The 22,025-nt window shown below is 38.9% G+C and overlaps 1 protein-coding gene across 1 annotated transcript in view; it reads left to right on the plus strand.

Moving 5' to 3' along the window:
* UVRAG (UV radiation resistance associated) overlaps window positions 1–22,025 on the plus strand; it is a 352,887-nt gene that overhangs the window by 84,044 nt on the left and 246,818 nt on the right. Inside the window, 1 exon segment of the mRNA XM_067750404.1 lies at window positions 10,228–10,389. Within this exon segment, the coding sequence (XP_067606505.1) occupies window positions 10,228–10,389 (162 nt within the window).

Genomic DNA, 22,025 nt, shown 5'->3' on the forward strand with positions numbered 1-22,025 from the left:
GTGGGGAAGACTGTTTCAGGCCAAGAATCAGGAAAATATGAAGGTAGGAGTGTACTTGAAGTTTTTAAGGAATGGCTAAGAAGTTAGTATGGCTGGAGTGGAGTGAGTGGTTTGAGATTGTGCTCAGCAAGCATGACAAAGACAGGGGTAAGGGAATTGAGGATCAGGGCAGCAGAGGAATGACCTGGGGAGACAGCAGGTGATAGTCAAGGGGTGGGTGGCATGAGGATGAGATTTTGGGAGGTAACACAAAATTGGAAGCATCTAGTGGACAAGGACCCCCAACTTACTCATTTTTCTATTTTCCAATGTCCCTAGCACAGTGAAGTCCAGTAAGTTTCTACTGCAGTAACTGGAATAATCCACTGTTGATAGGCTGGATGGTGGAGATGTGACTCCAAATTATATGTCAGAGTCCTGATTTCTTCTCAGATATATTTAGCATAGAACGATTAATGGTGAATGTATAATTTGACTTTTTAATTTCTGGCTTCAGCTAACCATACCCTCCAAACCATTTGTTAACTTTTGGGAACTTTTTTTTCTTTCTTGTTTTGGTTCTGGGGGAAGTTAGATCCTTAATATTATCGAAGGGCCATTGGTTAATTTAAACTAAAATAATTGAAGCAATAAGAATGGAAGTGACTAAATTCTCTCAATTGGATTTTGTACATACACAAAAGTAGAGGTGAATTGTGTAATGAACCCACATGCACCATCTTTAACAATTATAAAGTTAGTTATTAGTTTAGTTTAGTTTTGTTTTTACAAAAAAGGAGTTTTTACTTTTATTAGAAAATTAAAAATCTCGTGGTGGGAGGAAGAAGAGTGATAGCTAGTTCGTATGTGTTTTGAAATATCTCTATGTGTGTTTCTTTAATAAACAATTAACTATTCACTTGTGATTCAGGTAGTTTATTGGATGCATTGTATATGTTGTTTCTCATCCTGATAGCAATGCTGCAAGGTAGGAGATATTCCTGTTTTATAGTTAAGGAAAGTAGGGTTCAGAGAGGTTGAGGAATTTACTCTAGGTCGCAAAGCTGGTGGTGACTGGTAGAACCGATGTTCGAGAGCTCGAGAGCCCTGCTCTTTCACAGCACTGTGCTGCCTCTATTACATCAGTGATGGGCCTTATAAGTGAATAAACAAAGTTCTAGAGCAGCGGTCCCCAACCTTTTTGGCACCAGAGACCAGTTTCTTGGAAGATAGTTTTTCCACGGACTGGGCGGTGGGGGTGGAGGGGTAGAGGGATTGTTTTGGGATGATTCAAGTGCATTACATTTATTGTGCACTTTATTTCTATTATTATTACATTGTAATATATAATGAAATAATTATACAAGTCACAATAATGCAGAATCAGTGGGAGCCCTAAGCTTGTCTTCCTGCAACTAGATGGTCCCATCCGGTGGTGATGGGAGACAGTGACACCCGAATGTTGCTTATGTGTGTTGCTTATGTCCAGTCTACTCCATAAGATGCAGCTTAATTGTCATTTGCCACTCACTGACAGGGTTTTGATATGAGTCTGCAGGCAGTTGATTTATTATGGTCTCTGTGCAGTCAAATCTCTCTGCTAACGATAATCTGTATCTGCAGCCGCTCCCCAGCGCTAGCATCACCGCCTCAGCTCCACCTCAGATCATCAGGCATTAGATTCTCATAAGGAGCGCGCAGCCTAGATCCCTCGCATGCGCAGTTCACAGTAGGGTTTGCGTTCTATGAGAATCTAATGCTGCTGCTGATCTGACAGGAGGCGGGGCTCAGGCAGTAATGTGAGCAATGGGGAGCGGCTATAAATATAGATGAAGCTTCACTTGCTTGCCCGCTGCTCATCTCCTGCTTTGTGGCCTGGTTTCTAACAGGCCACGGACTGGTACCAGTCTATGGCCTGGGGGTTGGAGAGCATGTATTTTTAGGGAAAGCATGTGACAGAGTTATCAGAACCAAAACTTCTGTTGGACTTGTGACTGCCTGAGGTATTTTTAAATCTTTGGGAAAAAAGTGAACAATATAAATACTTTTTATGAGTTGCTGGCCTGAGGGATTCTCAAACAAGTATATGTTCTAGTTGAATTGTGACTGAATGAATTAACATTTCATCTGTGTGTGTGTGTGTGTGTGTGTGTGTGTGTGTGTGAGAGAGAGAGAGAGAGAGAGAGAGAGAGAGAGAGAGGGAGAGGGAGAGGGAGACGGAGAGGGAGGGAGAGAGGGAGAGAGAGGGAGAGAGAGGGAGAGAGAGGGAGAGAGAGGGAGAGGGAGTTGGCTCCTCTTGCTATGCCATCTTATCTTACCTTGTGTTAAACTTCATCATCATTTTCTAACCTCTGTCTGGTCAATTACATAATTTGGAGAGAGTCTAAGATAATTGGCACATGCACTTATAGGACCAGGGAAGAACAGGATTCTATGGAAACATGTAGGAGTATCATTTATCTCAGTTTGAGGAGGGTGATTAGGAAAGGTTTTTAACAGTAAGCAATTTCTAAGTTGAGACATGAAGGATGAATAAAGGTGAATGAGAGAGGGGGAAGAGAGTTTATTGGGCTGAGGAATAACTACTACTTAAATTTAGTATGCAATTCCTGAGAGTTATCTTGTATGTTTTGGGAAAATTGGAACAGCTTTTATGAATTCTTAGTCATGTTTCTTGTGACTATGCATTTGCTATTGAGTGATAAAAATAGTGATAACTTGTTTGTGTTTTGAAAATTTTCTATATATGTGTGTTTCTTTAATAAATAAGAAGTATCAATTGAGCAGTGTTTTAGAGAAATTGCCCAGGTAGTAAATAATAATTTTAGATTCTCCTGGAGGTAAACTTTTCAAAGCTATAAATATCCTAATATTCTGCCACTGTACTTGCAGTGAATAAGATATAGGTCCCTAAATGATGTTAGTATACTTGAATAATTTGTTCCATCTAGAAAATGGGCTGATATGTATAGATTAAATATAAATAAAAATCATCTGGATTAAAAAATTTTTTTTATTATAATTTTTTAAAATTTTATTTATTAATTTAATTTTTGGCTGTGTTGGGTCTTCGTTGCTGTGTGCAGGCTTTTTCTAGTTGCGGTGAGCAGGCTTCTCATTGTGGTGGCTTCTCTTGATGCGGAGCACGGGCTCTAGGCGTGCGGGCTTCAGTAGTTGTGGCATGTGGGCTCAGTAGTTGTGGCTTGCGGGCTCTAGAGCACAGGCTCAGTAGTTGTGGCGCATGGGCCTAGTTGCTCCCTGGCATGTGGGATCTTCCCGGACCAGGGCTCGAACCCGTGTCCCCTGCATTTGGCAGGCGGATTCTTAACCACTGTGCCACCAGGGAGGTCCCATGGATTTTTATAATAACATTATCGGGCAGTAGAGTCTTTGAATGTGTGGCAGACCGTATCTGTATCTGAAAGGACCAGCTCAGGAATGATTGCTCATTGTCTGGCAGCTATTTTATAAAAGCATAAAGGAAGGTCATTGTAATGAGAGGATTGACAATAGGCTCTACTGTATTAACGTTGTATTGGTTTAGAACAGAAACCCAGGCCATCTATTCAACCACAAGAAACAACTTCAAAAGACTACTTCCCTTTCAAGGGCTTTTAATTAGTTTTAGAATGAAGTATTTAAGAATAACTAATATAATAACTGCCCCCCAAATCATCCCACCCCTTATGCAATATGGCCCTTCAGATATATTCACCAGGTCTTTCTTTTTTTCACTTTGGAAAGGGGTGGTTATTTCATGCTTTTTCTGCTGAGAAGTTGAAATTATACTCATTCATATTTTAGAGCACATATATTGGTACTTTTGTTGAGAGGTGTTCTTACACATAGGGTAGTAAGTGGCTGTCTTTTCAGGTGGTTGTAATCTTCCAACTCCTGCTCTTTAGGCTTTAGGGCACGAAATGACATTGTGAAGAGATATCTTTATTTGTTTTACTTCTGTAGGTGTCTCTTTGTAAGATGCTGTATTTTTTCCATTATTGGGTCTTAAAAATTTTTTGTTTTATTACTTTGTATTGAGAGATAGCACATATTACAGTAAAGGGCACAAATAATAGCCTGATGACTTTTCAAAGGGAATGGATCATTTAACCAGATCAAGAAGCAGAACATTATCTTGTGTTCTCCCTCTAGTTACTACCTCCTCCCAAAGAGCACCACTATCTTGGCTACAGATTAGTTCTGCTTGTTATTGAACTTTTGTATGGCATATGCTTTTTTGCTTAGCATATTTGTGAGATTCATACACATTATTCATTAATTCTATGTGTACATGTCCATTAATACATATGTGTATGTATTTCTGTTAGGTATATCTTTAGGAGTGGAATTAAGTGCCGGGTCATAGGTTATTTTCAGCTTTAGTAGATGCTGCTAAATAGTTTTTCAAAGTGTTTGTGCCAGTTACATCCCTATCAGCAGTGTGAGGTTTTTAGTTGCTCCACATTCTTGTCCAAACTTTATATTATCTGTTTTGAAAATTTTAGCCATTCTGGTGGGATAGTGGTATTGTATTATGATTTTAATTTACATTTCCTCATATACTATTCTAATTGATCACCTTTTCCAGTGTTTATTGGCCATCTAGATACTCTTTTTTTAAAAAAAATTTTGGCCACGCTGTGCAGCATGCGAGGTCTTAGTTTCCTGGACCAGGGATTGAACCCGTGCCCCCTGCAGTGGAAGCACAGAGTCTTAACCACTGGACCGCCAGGGAAGTCCCTACATATTCTTTTTTTTTAATTTATATTTTTATTTTTATGAAGTGTCTGTTCTGGACAAACATGCCAATTAATGCCAATTAAGAATAAACGAATTCTGTGCAAGGATTTGACTTTTTTAAAAATAAGTTTATGGGATGTATTCAATCTAATTTAATAGTTTATGTAGTCCTTTTTTCATGCTTCCTGTTCTTGATTATCTAAGGATTTGTGCAGTTGGTTTGTTGAATTCTCCTCTACCCTGTTGTTTCACTCATGCTCTGTGAGTATATAGCATTTTTGTGATCCCAGTTCAATGTGGAGAGGGACTTCTTGTAGACATGAGTATGGCCTGGGTCTGGGCTTTGAATTATGTTCTTGTCTCCCTTTAAGACTACCAAAACCAAAACGTCAAGTTTATATAGGTCGGCAAATGCCTTTAAGAGAAAAGCCGTCTAGATTTACACTTTGGGTTCTAGCTTTCCTTTTTGGCTTGGCAAATCTTTGGTGATGTTGGTGGTTATTATTATTTTAAAAAATTTTAGCCAGCATTTTTAATTGTTTTCAGTAGGATGATTGTCTAGCCTGCCATTATCAGAAATGGATGGTTCCCTTCCATTCATTCCTTGGGCCATGTGTTAAATCTAGTCTTGCTGTTTCATAGTTACCCATCATGTTTTACCCAAAATATTATCTTTCATTATTGCCTGTATTTTTCAATAAATTTTTCTAAGAATAACTTTGGCTTCTTAAAATAATTAAGACTACCTTCAAAGAAAGATTTGCTATTATCAAATATTTCAGTGTATATTTCCTACAAACAAGGACAGTCTCTTAATAATCATATTAAAATGATTAAAATCAGGAAAGTGTAACATTGACACAATACAGTTATTAACCACAGTCCTTCATCCTCCACCCCCAGCTTAACTGAGGTATAGTTGACAAAAATTGTATAGATTAAGGTGTACAATGTGATGTTGTGGTATACGTATATATTATAAAATGATTAACCAAAATTAAGCTAATTAACATACCTATCACCTCATGTAGTTACTGTTTTTTGTTTGTTTTTGTTTTTGGGTAATGAGAAAACATTACTCTCTTAGGAAATTTCAAGTATACAATGCGGTATTATTAACTATAGTCACCATGTTGTCATTAGATTTCCAGAATGATTTCATTTTGCAGAACTGCAACTTTGTACGTTTTGGCCAACATCTCCCTGTTTCTCCCAACTTCAACCCCTGGCAACCACCATTACACACCCTGTTTCTATGAGTTTGACTTTTTTAAAAGATTCCACATGTAAGTGATATTATGCAGTATTTGACTTTCTTTTTCTGACGTACTTCACTTATCATACTATGCTTCAGGTTCATCCATGCTGTTGCAAATGGCAGGATTTCCTTTTTTAAGGCTGAATAATATTCCATACATATATATGCTACGTTTTCTTTATTCAGTCGTCTGTTGATGGATACTTAGGTTGTATCTACATCTTGACTATCATGAATAATGAACATGGGAGTGAACATGAACTGGGAGTGAACATGGGAGTGCTTCTATCTCTAAGACACTGTTTCATTTCCTTTGGATATCCACCCAGAAGAGGGTTAACTAGATCATATGGTAGTTCTATTTTAAATTTTTTTGAGTTACCTCCATACTGTTTTCCAACTTGTTGTACCAATTTTCCTTTCCACCAATGAATTCCTAGTCCTTATTCAGATACTGCCAACTCTCCAGGACTCAATTCAGAATCACTCTGTCTTTAGTTGTCATGTTGCTTTATTCTTCAGTCTGGATGGTTCTTTAGCCTTTTTTGGGGTGTTTTTGACTTCAGCATTTAAAACCATACAGACCAGTTATTTCATAGACTGTCTTTCAATTTGATTGACTGATGTTTCCTTGTGATTAGATTCAGGTATGCATTTTTGGCAGGAAAACTATAGCTGTAATACTGTATTCTTTTCAGTGCTTTGGTTTAGAAGGCACCTGTTGTTGGTTTGTCCCAATATCGATGTTAACTTTTGTCAGTTGATTAAGGTAGCGCCTGTCAGGTTTCTCCACTGTGAAGTTATAATTTTTCCATTTATAATTAATAAGTGATTTGTTAGGGAGAAACTTTGAGACTTTATATATCCTGCTTCTTATCAACTGTTCATTTACCAGTTTTAGCATCCATTGGCAATTTTCTCATTCCCATCTTTCAGACTTTTATATTTATTAATTGGCATTCTATCTTTATTTCCCATTTAATTAATTATTAATTAATTATTAATCTACATCATTAGGAATTCAAAGATTCTTATTTTTATTCAATGGGTTATAATCCATTACTGTCATTATTTAGTTTGTTGCTTAAATTATCCCACACTGGGTTAGTGAAAGCCCTGTGAATTGATTCCTCTTTCCTTTTGATGTGTCCACATCATTCTTTGAGTACCTACTTACATTCTGGCACGAGATGTTCCAGACTCATTTTGTACTCTTCCTGCCACAGCCCTGGAATCAGTCTTCTCCCGAAGGAACCCTTGGTTCCTTTTAGTGAGAATGCTAAATAGACAGCAAGATCTGAGCATGCTCATTGTTACTAGTGTGCTCATTACTTCTAGACTTTTTAAGGGACTGAGCTAGGAAATACACACACACACAAACACACACACACACACACACACACACACACACACACACCCTATATCTTTTGCTCTATCTGTGTATCGGTCTATCTTTTAAAAACCATGCATTCATACGAACATCTCCATTTTCAATCCAACTGAACTCAGTTCATTTGTAACTCCATTCTCCGACAGTGAAAAACCTGGCTTCCACTGTCCTCAACATCTTTACTCATGCTTAGAATACACAGAAAGTGGCTTTAGAATTGCTAATCCTTACCACTATAAGAAGCAGACCTATACATTAGAGTTCAGTGTTTACAGTTTTTTTTCCCTGAAGTAAAAGCCATATACAATGAAATGCACAGATTTTAACTATGTAATTTGCTGAGCTTTGATAAGTGCATACATACCTGTCAAGATATGTACATTTCCTATCATTTCAGAAAGTTCCCTTGTGCCCAAGCCCTCCCCCCACAAAAGGAAACCATTTTTCACCACAGATTTGTTTTGCCTCTTTTAGAACCTCATATAAATGGAATCATCGTGCAGTATGTATTTTTTTTCATATTCTATTTTACATTCTTGCCTTGCCTTTTCAGCTGTACTTCTTTGCATTGATTTTTTAATCATTGCTTTAGGGATTACTATATGTACGCTTAACTACTTCATGTAAAACAGGAGAACCTGGCAACAGTATCGTTCCAGTTGGCCACCTTGTCTCATTTGTGCTATTACTTTCATATTTGTGAACCTATATATGTGTTATAAAACCCTTTATACAGTTATAGCTTTTGCTTTAAACAGACATATATGATATAAATAAAATAAGAAAAATACATGGTCTTTTATATTTACTCCATGTTTACCATTGCCAGTGCTTTTTATTCCTTCTTAAAGATCCAGGTTTCTATCTGGTGTCATTTCTCTTCAGCCTGAAGAACTTCCTTTAGCATTTCTTGTAGTTCAGGTCTGCCTGGTTATTCCTAGACCTTAATGTTTATCTTCATTTTTAAATGAAACTCTACCCCTATCTAGAAGGGTTGCTAAAACAATTATGGTGGGATAGAGACTGGGGGTCATGTAAGAATGGAGTTCTGTTGATCTTAGGTTGAAATTCTTGGATGGTGTGGAATCAGAATAAAGCTGATTGCACAATGTGTTTATTGTGTTATTATCATGCTATTTATCGATAATCTTTTGGTGTCCTCAAACATCCATTTTGGTTAATTGGACATTCATTCACTCATTCAGCAAATATATATTTTTTAATTAATTAATTAATTTATGGCCGTGTTGGGTCTTCATTGCTGCGTGCAGGCTTTCTCTAGTTGTGGCGAGCAGGGGCTACTCTTTGTTGTGGTGCACAGTCTTCTCATTGCGGTGGCCTCTCTTGTTGCGGAACATGGGCTCTACGCGCGTGGGCTTCAGTAGTTGCGGCGTGTGGACTCAGTAGTTGTGGCTCATGGGCTCTAGAGCACAGGCTCAGTAGTTGTGGCGCACGGGCTTAGTTGCTCTGTGGCATGTGGGATCTTCCCGGACCAGGGCTCGAGCCCATGTCCCCTGCATTAGCAGGCAGATTCTTAACCACTGCGCCACCAGCAGCAAATATTTATTGAGCACATAGCAGGTACTTTTCAAACTTTGGGGATCTTGTGGTAAACAAATCAGGCAATGTTTCTATCAGAGCTTTTATTTTAATGCAAGGAAATCAGACAATAAAAATATACAAGTGAAAAAGATAGATCAGACGTAAGTGCCATGCAACTGGAAGTCATGTTCCCACTCCTGAAATGTCAACAGCCACACCCACAAAAACACATACATCAATATATCCCCTAAAACAAAAACACTGCCCTAGTCTGTCCCCACTTTGGTCAGGAAGAAAAACTGACACAAAGCAAAGACTAATTACCCTTATATGGGGACCTTTTGATTTACTGATTTGTGTAATATGAAAATTGATAATTTAATGAAATTAATTATAGTTACATTCAGCAATGAAAGCCCTAACATTTAATGTAAGCGAAATAAATGAAAGTAAGTAATCGATGCATTGTAGTTCACGTCTATTGATAATATTAAAGCCCCTTAACTTTTTCACTTTTCAGAGAATGTTTCAACTATCTGGATAATCCTCTTAATGAAAAACAAAGTTCTTTCAGAGCATAAAGTTGACCATGTGATTCTTAACCTTAAAACCTTTCAGTAGCCCCACGTCTTGTACACAGTGAAGTACCACCTCCTTGGCAAGGACTCTCGTGTTGGTCTCTCCAGCTCTGCGTCCTGCCGCTCTTGTGTTGTGTGCTCCAGCAGTTGTCTTAGTTCCCTGACCACACGGTGCTATTTCACACCTCTGAGCCCTTGTATATTATTTTCCCTTTGCCTGCAATTCCTCATTTTAATCTGGTGAACTACTGTTTGTCCTATAAAAGCCAAGTCTCATAGCCTGTGTGCTGTCTTTCCCCTGTGCCTTCCAAGTTTATTATTCCCTCCTGTGCTACTTTGTAACCTTTTGCATATTGCGCTTTTCATGAAACAATGTAATTATTTAAAGAGAGGTTTGAATCCAGCAACAAGTTGGAGGTACTTTGAGGGCATTGTGTATAAGTTGCTTCTTAATAATTGTGTATTGTGTTGAATAAATAAATGAATTACCATAGGAAGCCATGTTAATGAGAGATTAGAATATGTGCTCCTTCTATTGACTATAATAAATAAGCAGAGAAATTAAAAAGTACCGATATCACCCTCTTTATGTTAATTGGAATGTCTTCTTAAGTTTGCAATTTAGTATATTTATAAGTTCTTTTGGTTAAAGAACAAAATGATCTACAACCTAACTGAAATAACTGTAAACCGTAAACATTTAGGGTCTTCCTAAAGCATGTTTTCATTTCCATCAACAGAATCCAACATGGCGGAGTCTTGATTTTGGAATAATGCCGGACCGTCTCGACACATCTGTGTCTTGTTTCGTGGTGAAGATTTGGGGTGGAAAGGAGGACGTCTACCAGCTGTTGATTGAATGGAAAGTCTGTTTGGATGGGCTGAAATATTTGGGTCAGCAGGTAATTTTTAGACTGCAGTTTCAAGTAGTTGTCTTCTCTAAATGAACAGTCTAGCTTTTTCTGTTGAATCTTCTGATTCTACATTTCCTTTTATAAAGAGAGACCCTTTATGATTGTTCACTTACTTACAGAAATTTGAGTCATTGCCAGGTTTAAAAAATGACTGAAAATATTTATGAAGAACTGCCTTAACCTGATAATTTAAGAGCATATTTTTTTGGGGGGGCAGGTAGAAAAGCATATGCTTTCTCATAGCACTCTGCTTGTTCTGTCCTATTGGATGTTTCCCCTAGAATCTGAAAATTAAGTTGAAAATAAGCACCTCTCTTACGACCAGTAGAGTGGGGTTATTCCAAGAATAAGAAGGGCTTCTGTTTATTGAGCACAGGGATGACAAATGCCTGGCTCATATACTGCTACCCATTCCCCATGACTGATGCAGCTAACTCATCATAGCACGCTTAGAGCTGAGCTCAGAAGTAGCTCCATGAGCCTTTCTAACACAGTGTTCCAGGATGCAACTAGAAACATACCAGAATTGCATCTGAAATGAAACCTGTTTGCCATACCCAGACATAAGTAATTACAGTTAATGTTTATAGTGACCTTGTGAAAGTTGATGTTATTGCCCATAGTTTCCTGATGGGAAAATTGTGCCTCAGAGAATTTAAGAAACTATCAAGATCACACTGCTAGGTGGAGCTGGGATTTAAATTAGGCCTGACTTAAAAATTCATTCTCTTTCTGCTGTACGACACTGGTATATACATGTAGTCCTTGGTAACCACTCAGCCCACATTGGAATAAATGCCATTTCTATTTTGTGATACCTGTGGGACTACTGATAAAGGTAACCCTAAAATGTTAGTTATATCTACAAACATCCTTCATATTTTTTACTATTTATTCAGTATATACTTTCTGGTATGTTTCTTTTAGAGAAACAATTCTACATTTTTCTTTTTCAGGTTAAAAAAAAAGCAAAACAGCTCTTCCCTTATTTTGCATACTATACTTTATTTTGTGTTCTTTTATAGTGACCAGAACAATGCATGCAATGAATATTTTGCTTAACTAAATTCTAACCTACTACAAATTCTGTTTTATTTTTATTTTTTTTCTTTTGTTTTAGGGCTGGTCTTAATTAAAACTCATGAAGTAATGACTTGTGGCTTAGGGTCTTTCTCCTCTCTTTTAGTACCAAATGCTTGTTGCCTTTAGCCTGGCTAACCAGCCCTGCCCTGAGGCACGTACTCTTTCTATCTTGCTACATGCCGGAGTTGGCTCTCTGTGTATAGATTATGATATTAAGCACTTGTTTATGTTGTGTGGGGGTGGGGCTTCTTAACATTAGAGTTGCAGGGCTATAGGCTTGTAGGGGAGGGGTTTTTTTGGCCAGAGAAGATGGCCTTCATCATGCTTTTCAGTTCACACATTCCTTAGGTGGTTGTTTTCTTAAAATACCCAGCTGTGCTTATGTCTAACTTACCCTAATTTCAGAGAGTTAGCATTCAGGTTCCTTCTTACAGAGTTGGTTATGTTGGTATCGCAGAGAACAAGAGAAAGAGAAAACATTTTTCTAAGCCAACTAGACACTTAATATCCTTGTAGAAAGTCACTTATGAAATAGGTATAACAAGTAACAGGCTACTAGAAAATCAGATATAATAGAATTACAAATTTTTAGAGGAAAGCAAGGCTAAAATGTGTTAGGTTAATAGCCAGAATCACTGAGGTTCATTGATTGGTCATCTGCTTTCTAGCAGGCATCGTTCTTAGTGTTAAGGATCCAGAGATGAGTCAGATAAGGTTCTTAGACCCGGTAAACTGATGATCGATGAATAGCTGCAAAGAGAGCTATGGGAGTATGTTTAAGAGGTATGTAGACAAACCTGGATAGAGTCAGGGAATAGATGACTTTTGAAAGAAATTTTTTTACAGGTTAGGTTTTTTTGAGTTATAATTTACATACAATAAAATTTACCCTTTTAATGTATACAGTTCAATGAGTTTGACAAATGTATGAAGTAAGTAACCATCACTACAATGAATAATGCTGCTGTGAATATTTAAATATAGGTCTTTGTGTTGATGTAAGTTGTCATTTCTCTTGAATAAATACCCAGTATTGGAATTTCTGGTTCTAATGGTAAGTGCTATGTTGAAATTTATAAGAAACTGTGAAACTCTTTTTTCAGGGTGACTGTCATTCTGCCTTCCCATCAGCAATGTATGATAGTTCCTTATCTTTGTAAGGGCTTATTATTGTCAGTCTTTTTAATTTTCACTATTCTGATAAAGTGGTATCTCATACTGATTTTAATTTTCCTAATGATGAAATGATGTTGTGCATTTAAAAAATATGTTTATTTGCCATCAATCCCCCTACCTTCTTTTTTTGTGAAATGTTCATTCAGATCTTTTGCCCATTTTTTATTTGCTTGATTGATTTCTCATTATTGTGAATTGTAAAATTTCTTTAGGTGTTCTGTATGAGTTAGGCCTTTATGAGATATATATTTTCCAAATATTTTCTGCTAATCTGTGGCTTGTCTTTTCATATTTTTAAGTGTCATACTTTTTTTTTTTTTTTTAACATGGATCATCATAGCATCTTTCTTTTTCTTTTTTTTTTTTTTTTTAACATCTTTATTCGGGTATAATTGCTTTACAATGGTGTGTTAGTTTCTGCTTTATAACAAAGTGAATCAGTTATACATATACATATGTTCCCATATCTCTTCCATCTTGCGTCTCCCTCCCTCCCACCCTCCCTATCCCACCCCTCCAGGGGGTCACAAAGCACCAAGCTGATCTCCCTGTGCTATGCGGCTGCTTCCCACTAGCTATCTACCTTACGTTTGGTACTGTATATATGTCCATGCCTCTCTGTCGCTTTGTCACAGCTCACCCTTCCCCCTCCACATATCCTCAAGTCCGTTCTCCAGTAGGTCTGTGTATTTATTCCTGTCTTACCCCTAGGTTCTTCATGACATTTTTCTTAAATTCCACATATATGTGTTAGCATACGGTATTTGTCTTTTTCTTTCTGACTTACTTCACTCTGTATGACAGACTCTAGGTCTATCCACCTCATTACATATAGCTCACTTTCGTATCTTTTTATGGCTGAATAATATTCCATTGTATGTATGTGCCACATCTTCTTTATCCATTCATCCGATGGTGGGCACTTAGGTTGTTTCCATCTCCGGGCTATTGTAAATAGAGCTGCAATGAACATTTTGGTACATGACTCTTTTTGAATTTTGGTTTTCTCAGGGTATATGCCCAGTAGTGGGATTGCTGGGTCATATGGTAGTTCTATTTGTAGTTTTTTAACAAACATCCATACTGTTCTCCATAGTGGCTAAACCAATTCACATTCCCACCAGCAGTGCAAGAGTGTTCCCTTTTCTCCACACCCTCTCCAGCATTTATTGTTTCTAGATTTTTTCATGATGGCCTTTCTGAGCGGTGTGAAATGATATCTCATTGTAGTTTTGATTTGCATTTCTCTAATGATTAATGATGTTGAGCATTCTTTCATGTGTTTGTTGGCAGTCTGTATATCTTCTTTGGAGAAATGTCTATTTAGGTCTTCTGCCCATTTTTGGATTGGGTTGTTTGTTGTTTTGTTATTGAGCTGCATGAGCTGCTTATAAATTTTGGAGATTAATCCTTTGTCGGTTGCTTCATTTTCACATATTTTCTCCCATTCTGAGGGTTGTCTTTTGGTCTTGTTTATGGTTTCCTTTGCTGTGCAAAAGCTTTGAAGTTTCATTAGGTCCCATTTGTTTATTTTTGTTTTTATTTCCATTTCTCTAGGAGGTGGGTCAAAAAGGGTCTTGCTGTGATTTATGTCATAGAGTGTTCTGCCTATGTTTTCCTCTAAGAGTTTGATAGTGTCTGGCCTTACATTTAGGTCTTTAATATATTTTGAGCTTATTTTTGTGTATGGTGTTAGGGAGTGATCTAATCTCATACTTTTACATGTACCTGTCCAGTTTTCCCAGCACCACTTATTGAAGAGGCTGTCCTTTCTCCACTGTACATTCCTGCCTCCTTTATCAAAGATAAGGTGACCATATGTGCGTGGGTTTATCTCTGGGCTTTCTATCCTGTTCCATTGATCTTTTTTTTTTTGTGCCAGTACCATACTGTCTTGATTACTGTAGCTTTGTAGTATAGTCTGAAGTCAGGGAGCCTGATTCCTCCAGCTCCGTTTTTCGTTCTCAAGATTGCTTCTCCTATTCAGGGTCTTTTGTGTTTCCATACAAATTGTGAAATTTTTTGTTCTAGTTCTGTGAAAAATGCCATTGGCAGTTTGATAGGGATTGCATTGAATCTATAGATTGCTTTGGGTACTATAGTCATTTTCACAATGTTGATTCTTCCAATCCAAGAACATGGTATATTTCTCCATCTATTTGTATCATCTTTAATTTCTTTCATCAGTGTCTTATAATTTTCTGCATATAGGTCTTTTGTCTCCTTAGGTAGGTTTATTCCTAGATATTTTATTCTTTTTGTTGCAGTGGTAAATGGGAGTGTTTTCTTGATTTCACTTTCAGATTTTTCATCATTAGAGTATAGGAATGCCAGAGATTTCTGTGCATTAATTTTGTATCCTGCTACTTTACCAAATTCATTGATTAGCTCTAGTAGTTTTCTGGTAGCATCTTTAGGATTCTCTATGTACAGTATCATGTCATCTGCAAACAGTGACAGCTTTACTTCTTTTCTGATTTGGATTCCTTTTATTTCCTTTTCTTCTCTGATTGCTGTGACTAAAACTTCCAAAACTATGTTGAATAATAGTGGTGAGAGTGGGCAACCTTGTCTTGTTCCTGACCTTAGTGGAAATGCTTTCAGTTTTTCACTATTGAGGATGATGTTGGCTGTGAGCTTGTTACATATGGCCTTTATCATGTTGAGGAAAGTTCCCTCTATGCCTACTTTCTGCAGAGTTTTTATCATAAATGGGTGTTGAATTTTGTCAAAAGCTTTCTCTGCATCTATTGAGATGATCATATGGTTTTTCTCCTTCAATTTGTTAATATGGTTTATCACATAGATAGATTTGCGTATATTGAAGAATCCTTGCATTCCTGGAATAAACCCCACTTGATCATGATGTATGATCCTTTTAATATGTTGTTGGATTCTGTTTGCTAGTATTTTGTTGAGGATTTTTGCATCTATGTTCATTAGTGATATTGGCCTGTAGTTTTCTTTCTTTGTGACATCCTTGTCTCGTTTTTGTATCAAGGTGATGGTGGCCTCGTAGAAGGAATTTGGGAGTGTTCCTCCCTCTGCTATATTTTGGAAGAGTTTGAGAAGGATAGGTGTTAGCTCTTCTCTAAATGTTTGATAGAATTTGCCTGTGAAGCCATCTGGTCCTGGGCTTTTGTTTGTTGGAAGATTTTTAATCACAGTTTCAATTTCAGTGCTTGTGATTGGTCTGTTCATATTTTCTATTTCTTCCTGATTCAGTCTTGGCAGGCTGTGCATTTCTAAGAATTTGTCCATTTCTTCCAGGTTGTCCATTTTATTGGCATAGAGTTGCTTGTAGTAATCTCTCATGATCTTTTTTATTTCTGCAGTGTCAGTTGTTACTTCTCCTTTTTCATTTCTAATTCTATTGATTTGAGTCTTGTCCCTTTTTTTTTTTGATGAGTCTGGCTAATGATTTATCTATTTTGTTTATCTTCTCAAAGAACCAGCTTTTAGTTTTATCTTTGCTATTGTTTCCTTCATTTCTTTGTCATTTATTTCTGATCTGATTTTTATGATTTCTTTCCTTCTGCTAAGGAAGGGTTTTTTTTTTTCTTCTTTCTCTAATTGCTTTAGATGCCAGGTTAGGTTGTTTATTCGAGATGTTTCCTGCTTCTTAAGGTGGGCTTGTATTGCTATAAACTTCCCTCTTAGAACTGCTTTTGCTGCATCCCATAGGTTTTGGGTCATTAGGTCTCCATTGTCATTTGTTTCTAGGTATTTTTTTTATTTCCTCTTTGATTTCTTCAGTGATCACTTCGTTATTAAGTAGTGTATTGTTTAGTCTCCATGTGTTTGTATTTTTTACAGATCTTTTCCTGTAATTGATATCTAGTCTCATGGCGTTGTGGTCGGAAAAGATACTTGATACAATTTCAATTTTCTTAAATTTACCAAGGCTTGATTTGTGACCCAATATATGATCTATCCTGGAAAGTGTTCCATGAGCACTTGAGAAAAATGTGTATTCTATTGTTTTTGGACGGAGTGTCCTATAAATATCAATTAAGTCCATCTTGTTTAATGTATCATTTAAAGCTTGTGTTTCCTTATTTATTTTCATTTTGGATGATCTGTCCATTGGTGAAAGTGGGGTGTTAAAGTCCCCTACTAAGAATGTGTTACTGTCCATTTCCCCTTTTATGGCTGTTAGTATTTGCCTTATGTGTTGAGGTGCTCCTATGTTGGGTACATAAATATTTACAATTGTTATATCTTCTTCTTGGATCGATTCCTTGATCATTATGTAGTGTCCTTCTTTGTCTCTTCTAATAGTCTTTATTTTAAAGTCTATTTTGTCTGATATGAGAATTGCTACTCCAGCATTCTTTTGGTTTCCATTTGCATGGAATATCTTTTTCCATCCCCTTACTTTCAGTCTGTATGTGACTCTAGGTCTGAAGTGGGTCTCTTGTAGACAGCATATATATGGGTCTTGTTTTTGTATCCATTCAGCCAATCTGTGTCTTTTGGTGGGAGCATTTAGTCCATTTACACTTAAGGTAATTATTGATATGTATGTTCCTATTCCCATTTTCTAAATTGTTTTGGGTTCGTTATTATAGGTCTTTTCCTTCTCTTGTGTTTCTTGCCTAGAGAAGTTCCTTTAGCATTTGTTGTAAGCTGGTTTGGTGGTGCTGAACTCTCTCAGCTTTTGCTTGTCTGTAAAGGTTTTAATTTCTCCATCAAATCTGAATGAGATCCTTGCTGGGTAGAGTAATCTTCTCCTTCATCATTTTCAGTATGTCCTGCCACTCCCTTCTGGCTTGCAGAGTTTCTGCTGAGAGATCAGCTGTTAACCTTATGGGGATTCCCTTGTGTGTTTTTTGTTGTTTTTCCCTTGCTGCTTTTAATATGCTTTCTTTGTATTTAATTTTTGACAGTTTGATTAATATGTGTCTTGGCGTATTTCTCCTTGGATTTATCCTGTATGGGACTCTCTGTGCTTCCTGGACTTGATTAACTATTTCCTTTCCGATATTAGGGAATTTTCAACTATAATCTCTTCAAATATTTTCTCAGTCCCTTTCTTTTTCTCTTCTTCTTCTGGAACCCCTATAATTCGAATGTTGGTGTGTTTAATGTTGTCCCAAAGGTCTCTGAGACTGTCCTCAGTTCTTTTCATTCTTTTTTCTTTATTCTGCTCTGCAGTAGTTATTTACACTATTTTATCTTCCAGGTCACTTATCCGTTCTTCTGCCTCAGTTATTCTGCTATTGATCCCATCTAGAGTCTTTTTCATTTCATTTTTTGTTTTGTTCATCATTGTTTGTTTCATCTTTAGTTCTTCTAGGTCCTTGTTCAATGTTTCTTGCATTTTGTCCATTCTATGTCCAAGATTTTGGATCATCTTTACTATCATTATTCTGAATTCTTTTTCAGGTAGACTGCCTATTTCCTCTTCATTTGTTAGGTCTGGTGCATTTTTATCTTGCTCCTTCATCTGCTGTGTGTTTTTCTGTCTTCTCATTTTGCTTATCTTACTGTTTTTGGGGTCTCCTTTTTGCAGGCTGCAGGTTTGTAGTTCCCGTTGTTTTTGATGTTTGTCCCCAGTGGCTAAGGTTGCTTCAGTGAGTTGTATAGGCTTCCTGGTGGAGGGGACTAGTGCCTGTGTTCTGGTGGATGAGGCTGGATCTTGTCTCTCTAGTGGGCAGGTCCACGTCTGGTGGTGTGTTTTTGGGTGTCTGTGGACTTATTATGATTTTAGGCAGCCTCTCTGCTAATGGGTGGGGTTGTGTTCCTGTTTTGCTAGTTGTTTGGCATAGGTTGTCCAGCACTGTAGCTTGCTGGTCATTGAGTGAAGCTGGGTGCTGATGTTGAGATGGAGATCTCTGGGAGATTTTCGCTGTTTGATATTATGTGGAGCTGGGAGGTCTCTTGTTGACCAGTGCCCTGAAGTTGGCTCTCCCACCTCAGAGGCACAGCACTGACTCCTGGCCGCAGCACCAAGAGCCTTTCATCCACACGAGTCAGAATAAAAGGGAGAAAAAGTAGAGAGAAAGAATTAGTAGAAGTAGGAAGAAAGAAAAGAAAGAAAGAAAGGAAGGAAGGAAGGAAGGAAAAAAGAAGGAAAGAAAGGAGGGAGGGAGGGAGGGAGGCAGGAAGGAAGGAAGGAGGGAAGGAAGGAAAAAAGAAAGATACAGTAAAATAAAATAAAGTATAATAAAGTTATTAAATTAAAAAATAATTATTTAGAAAAAAAAAAGGACGGATAGAACCTTAGGACAAATGGTGGAAGCAAAGCTCTACAGACAAAATCTTACACAGAAGCATACACATACACCCTCACAAAAAGAGGTAAAGGGGAAAAAATAATAAATCTTGCTCTCGAAGTCCACCTCCTCAATTTGGGATGATTCGTTGTCTATTCATGTATTCCACAGATGCAGGGTACATCAAGTTGATTGTGGATCTTTAATCCGCTGCTTCTGAGGCTGCTGGGAGAGATTTCCCTTTCTCTTCTTTGTTTTCACAGCTCACAGGGGCTCAGTTTTGGATTTGGCCCCGCCTCTGCGTGTAGGTCGCTGGAGGGCGTCTGTTTTTTGCTCAGACAGGACGGGGTTAAAGGAGCCGGTGATTCGGGGGCTCTGGCGCACTCAGGCCGGGGGGAGGGAGGGGCACGGCGGGGGAGGGAGGGGCACGGCGTGCGGGGCGGGCCTGTGGCGGCCGAGGCCGGCATGACGTTGCACCAGCTGGAGGCATGCCGTGCGTTCTCCCGGGGAAGTTGTCCCTGGATCCCGCGAACCTGGCAGTGGTGGGCTGCACAGGCTCCCCGGAAGAGGGGTGTGGATAGTGCCCTGTGCTCGCACACAGGCCCCTTGGTGGCGGCAGCAGCAGCCTTAGCGTCTCCCGCCCGTCTCTGGGGTCCGCGCTTTTAGCCGCGGCTCGCGCCCGTCTCTGGAGTTCCTTTAAGCAGCGCTCTTAAACCCCTGTCCTCGCGCACCAGGAAACAAAGAGGTAAGAAAAAGTCTCTTGCCTCTTCGGCAGGTCCAGACTTTTCCCCGGACTCCCTCCCGGCTAAGCGTGGCGCACTAATCCCCTGCAGGTGTGTTCACGCCGCCAACCCCAGTCCTCTCCCTGCGCTCCAACCGAAGCCCGAGCCTCAGCTCCCAGCCCCGCCCGCCTGGGCGGGTGAGCAGACAAGACTCTCGGGCTGGTGAGTGCCGGTTGGCACCGATCCTCTATGCGGGAATCTCCCCGCTTTGCCCTCCGCACCCCTGTTGCTGCGCTCTCCTCCGTGGCTGCGAAGCTCCCCCGTCCGCCTCCCGCAGTCTCCGCCCGCGAAGGGGCTTCCTAGTGTGTGGAGATCTTTCCTCCTTCACAGCTCCCTCCCACTGGTGCAGGTGCCGTCCCTATTCTTTTGTCTCTGTTTTTTTTTCTTTTGTCCTACCCAGGTACGTGGGGAGTTTCTTGCCTTTTGGGAGGTCTGAGGTCTTCTGCCAGTATTCAGTAGGTGTTCTGTAGGACTTGTTCCACGTGTAGACGTATTTCTGGTGTATCTGTGGGAAGGAAGTTGATCTCCGCGTCTTACTCTTCCGCCATCTTCCCAGCCCCTCCCTTTTTCTCTTGATTACTCTGAGTAGAGATTTATCAGTTTTATCAGCTTTTCAAAGATCTAGTGTTTGGTTTTGCAACATTGTATTTTATAAGAAATATATATATATTTGATGCACAGTTCTTGGCTCACTTCTAGAACTCTTGGAATTTCCTAAGTGTTGAATGTGATAAAGATGTCTTTTGTTATGTTAATGAGGTGACTTGAAAAGCACCTAAGGGTGGGGGCTGGTTGCCTACGGAGCAACCATGTGATAAGAGGATTAGAGGATTGGAACTTTCAGTCCCACAGTCTGACCTCTTGGGAGAGGAGAGGGATTGGAGGTTGAATCAATTGCCAATGGTCAATGATTTAATCAGTCATGCCTGTGTAATAAAACCTCCATAAAAACTGCAAAGGATGGGGTTCTGAGAGCTTCTGAGTTGGTGACCACATAGAGATTGGGCAGTATGGTGCACTTTGAGAGGGCATAGAAGCTTTGTGCCCTTTCCCCATACCTTGCCCTATGCAGCTCTTCTATTTGGCTGTTCCCTGAGTTACATTCTTAATAAACTGGTGATCAGTAAGTAAAATATTTCTCTGAGTTCTGCGAGCCACGCTAGCAAATTAATCGAACCTGAGGACTAGGTTGTGGGAACCTCTGATTTACAGCCAGTTGGTCAGAAGTACAGGTAACACCTGTACTTGGGATTGATATTCTAAATTGGAACCTCTAATCTGTAGCCAGTTAATTAGAAGCACAGATTGCAATCTGGGTCTTTGACTGGCCTTCCATGTGTGTGGGGCAGTCTTGTAGGACTGAACCCTTGACCTGTGGAATCTGATGTAGGCCTGAGAGCAGGACACCCTGCTGGTGTCCAAGAATTGCTTATTGTTGGTGTGGGAACTACCCACCCACCCCATTGAAATTGGGTTGCAGATCACCGAAAGAGGTTTCACTTATTATTTTTTTCAATTTCATTGATTTCTGCTTTTATCCTTTTTTAAAAAAATATTTATTGGGGCTTCCCTGGTGGCGCAGTGGTTGAGAGTCCGCCTGCCAATGCAGGGGACACGGGTTCGTGCCCTGGTGCGGGAAGATCCCACATGCCGGGGAGCGGCTGGGCCCGTGAGCCATGGCCGCTGAGCCTGTGCGTCCGGAGCCTGTGCTCCGCAACGGGAGAGGCCACAACGGTGAGAGGCCTGCGTACCGGGGAAAAAAAAAAAAAAAAAAATTATTTATTTGGCTGTGCCAGGTCTTAGTTGCAGCATGTGGGATCTAATTACCTGACCAGGGATCAAACCTGGGCCTCCTGCATTGGGAGCGCAGTCTTAACCACTGAAGCACCAGGAAAGTCCCTCGTTGGTTTCTGCTTTTACTCTTATTATTTTCTTCTTTTTGCCTGCTTTGGGTTTAATTTGTTCTAATTTGCTAGTTTCTTAAAGTAGGATTCCTGGATTACTGATTTGAGACTTCTCTTTTCTAAAGTAAGCATTTAATAAATTTTCCTCTAAGCATTGCTTTAGCTGTGACCCACAATTTTGATACTGCATTTTCGTTTTTGTTCAATTTGAAATATTTCCTAATTTCTCTTTTATTTCTTCTTGACCGAAGGGTTATTGAGAGGTATGTTGTTTAATTTTCAAACATTTGTGGAGTTTTCAGATATCCTTCTTTTGTTGATTTCTACTTTAATTCTGTCGTGTTTAGAGAAAATCGTATTATTTTAATCCTTTTAACCTTTTTGAGATTTATTTTATGGTCTGTCTTGGTAAGTGTTTCATGTACATGTCGTGTGTATTTTGCTGTCATTTGAATGGACAG

Source organism: Pseudorca crassidens, chromosome 9, assembly GCF_039906515.1.
Source record: "Pseudorca crassidens isolate mPseCra1 chromosome 9, mPseCra1.hap1, whole genome shotgun sequence".
Lineage (NCBI taxonomy): Eukaryota > Metazoa > Chordata > Mammalia > Artiodactyla > Delphinidae > Pseudorca > Pseudorca crassidens.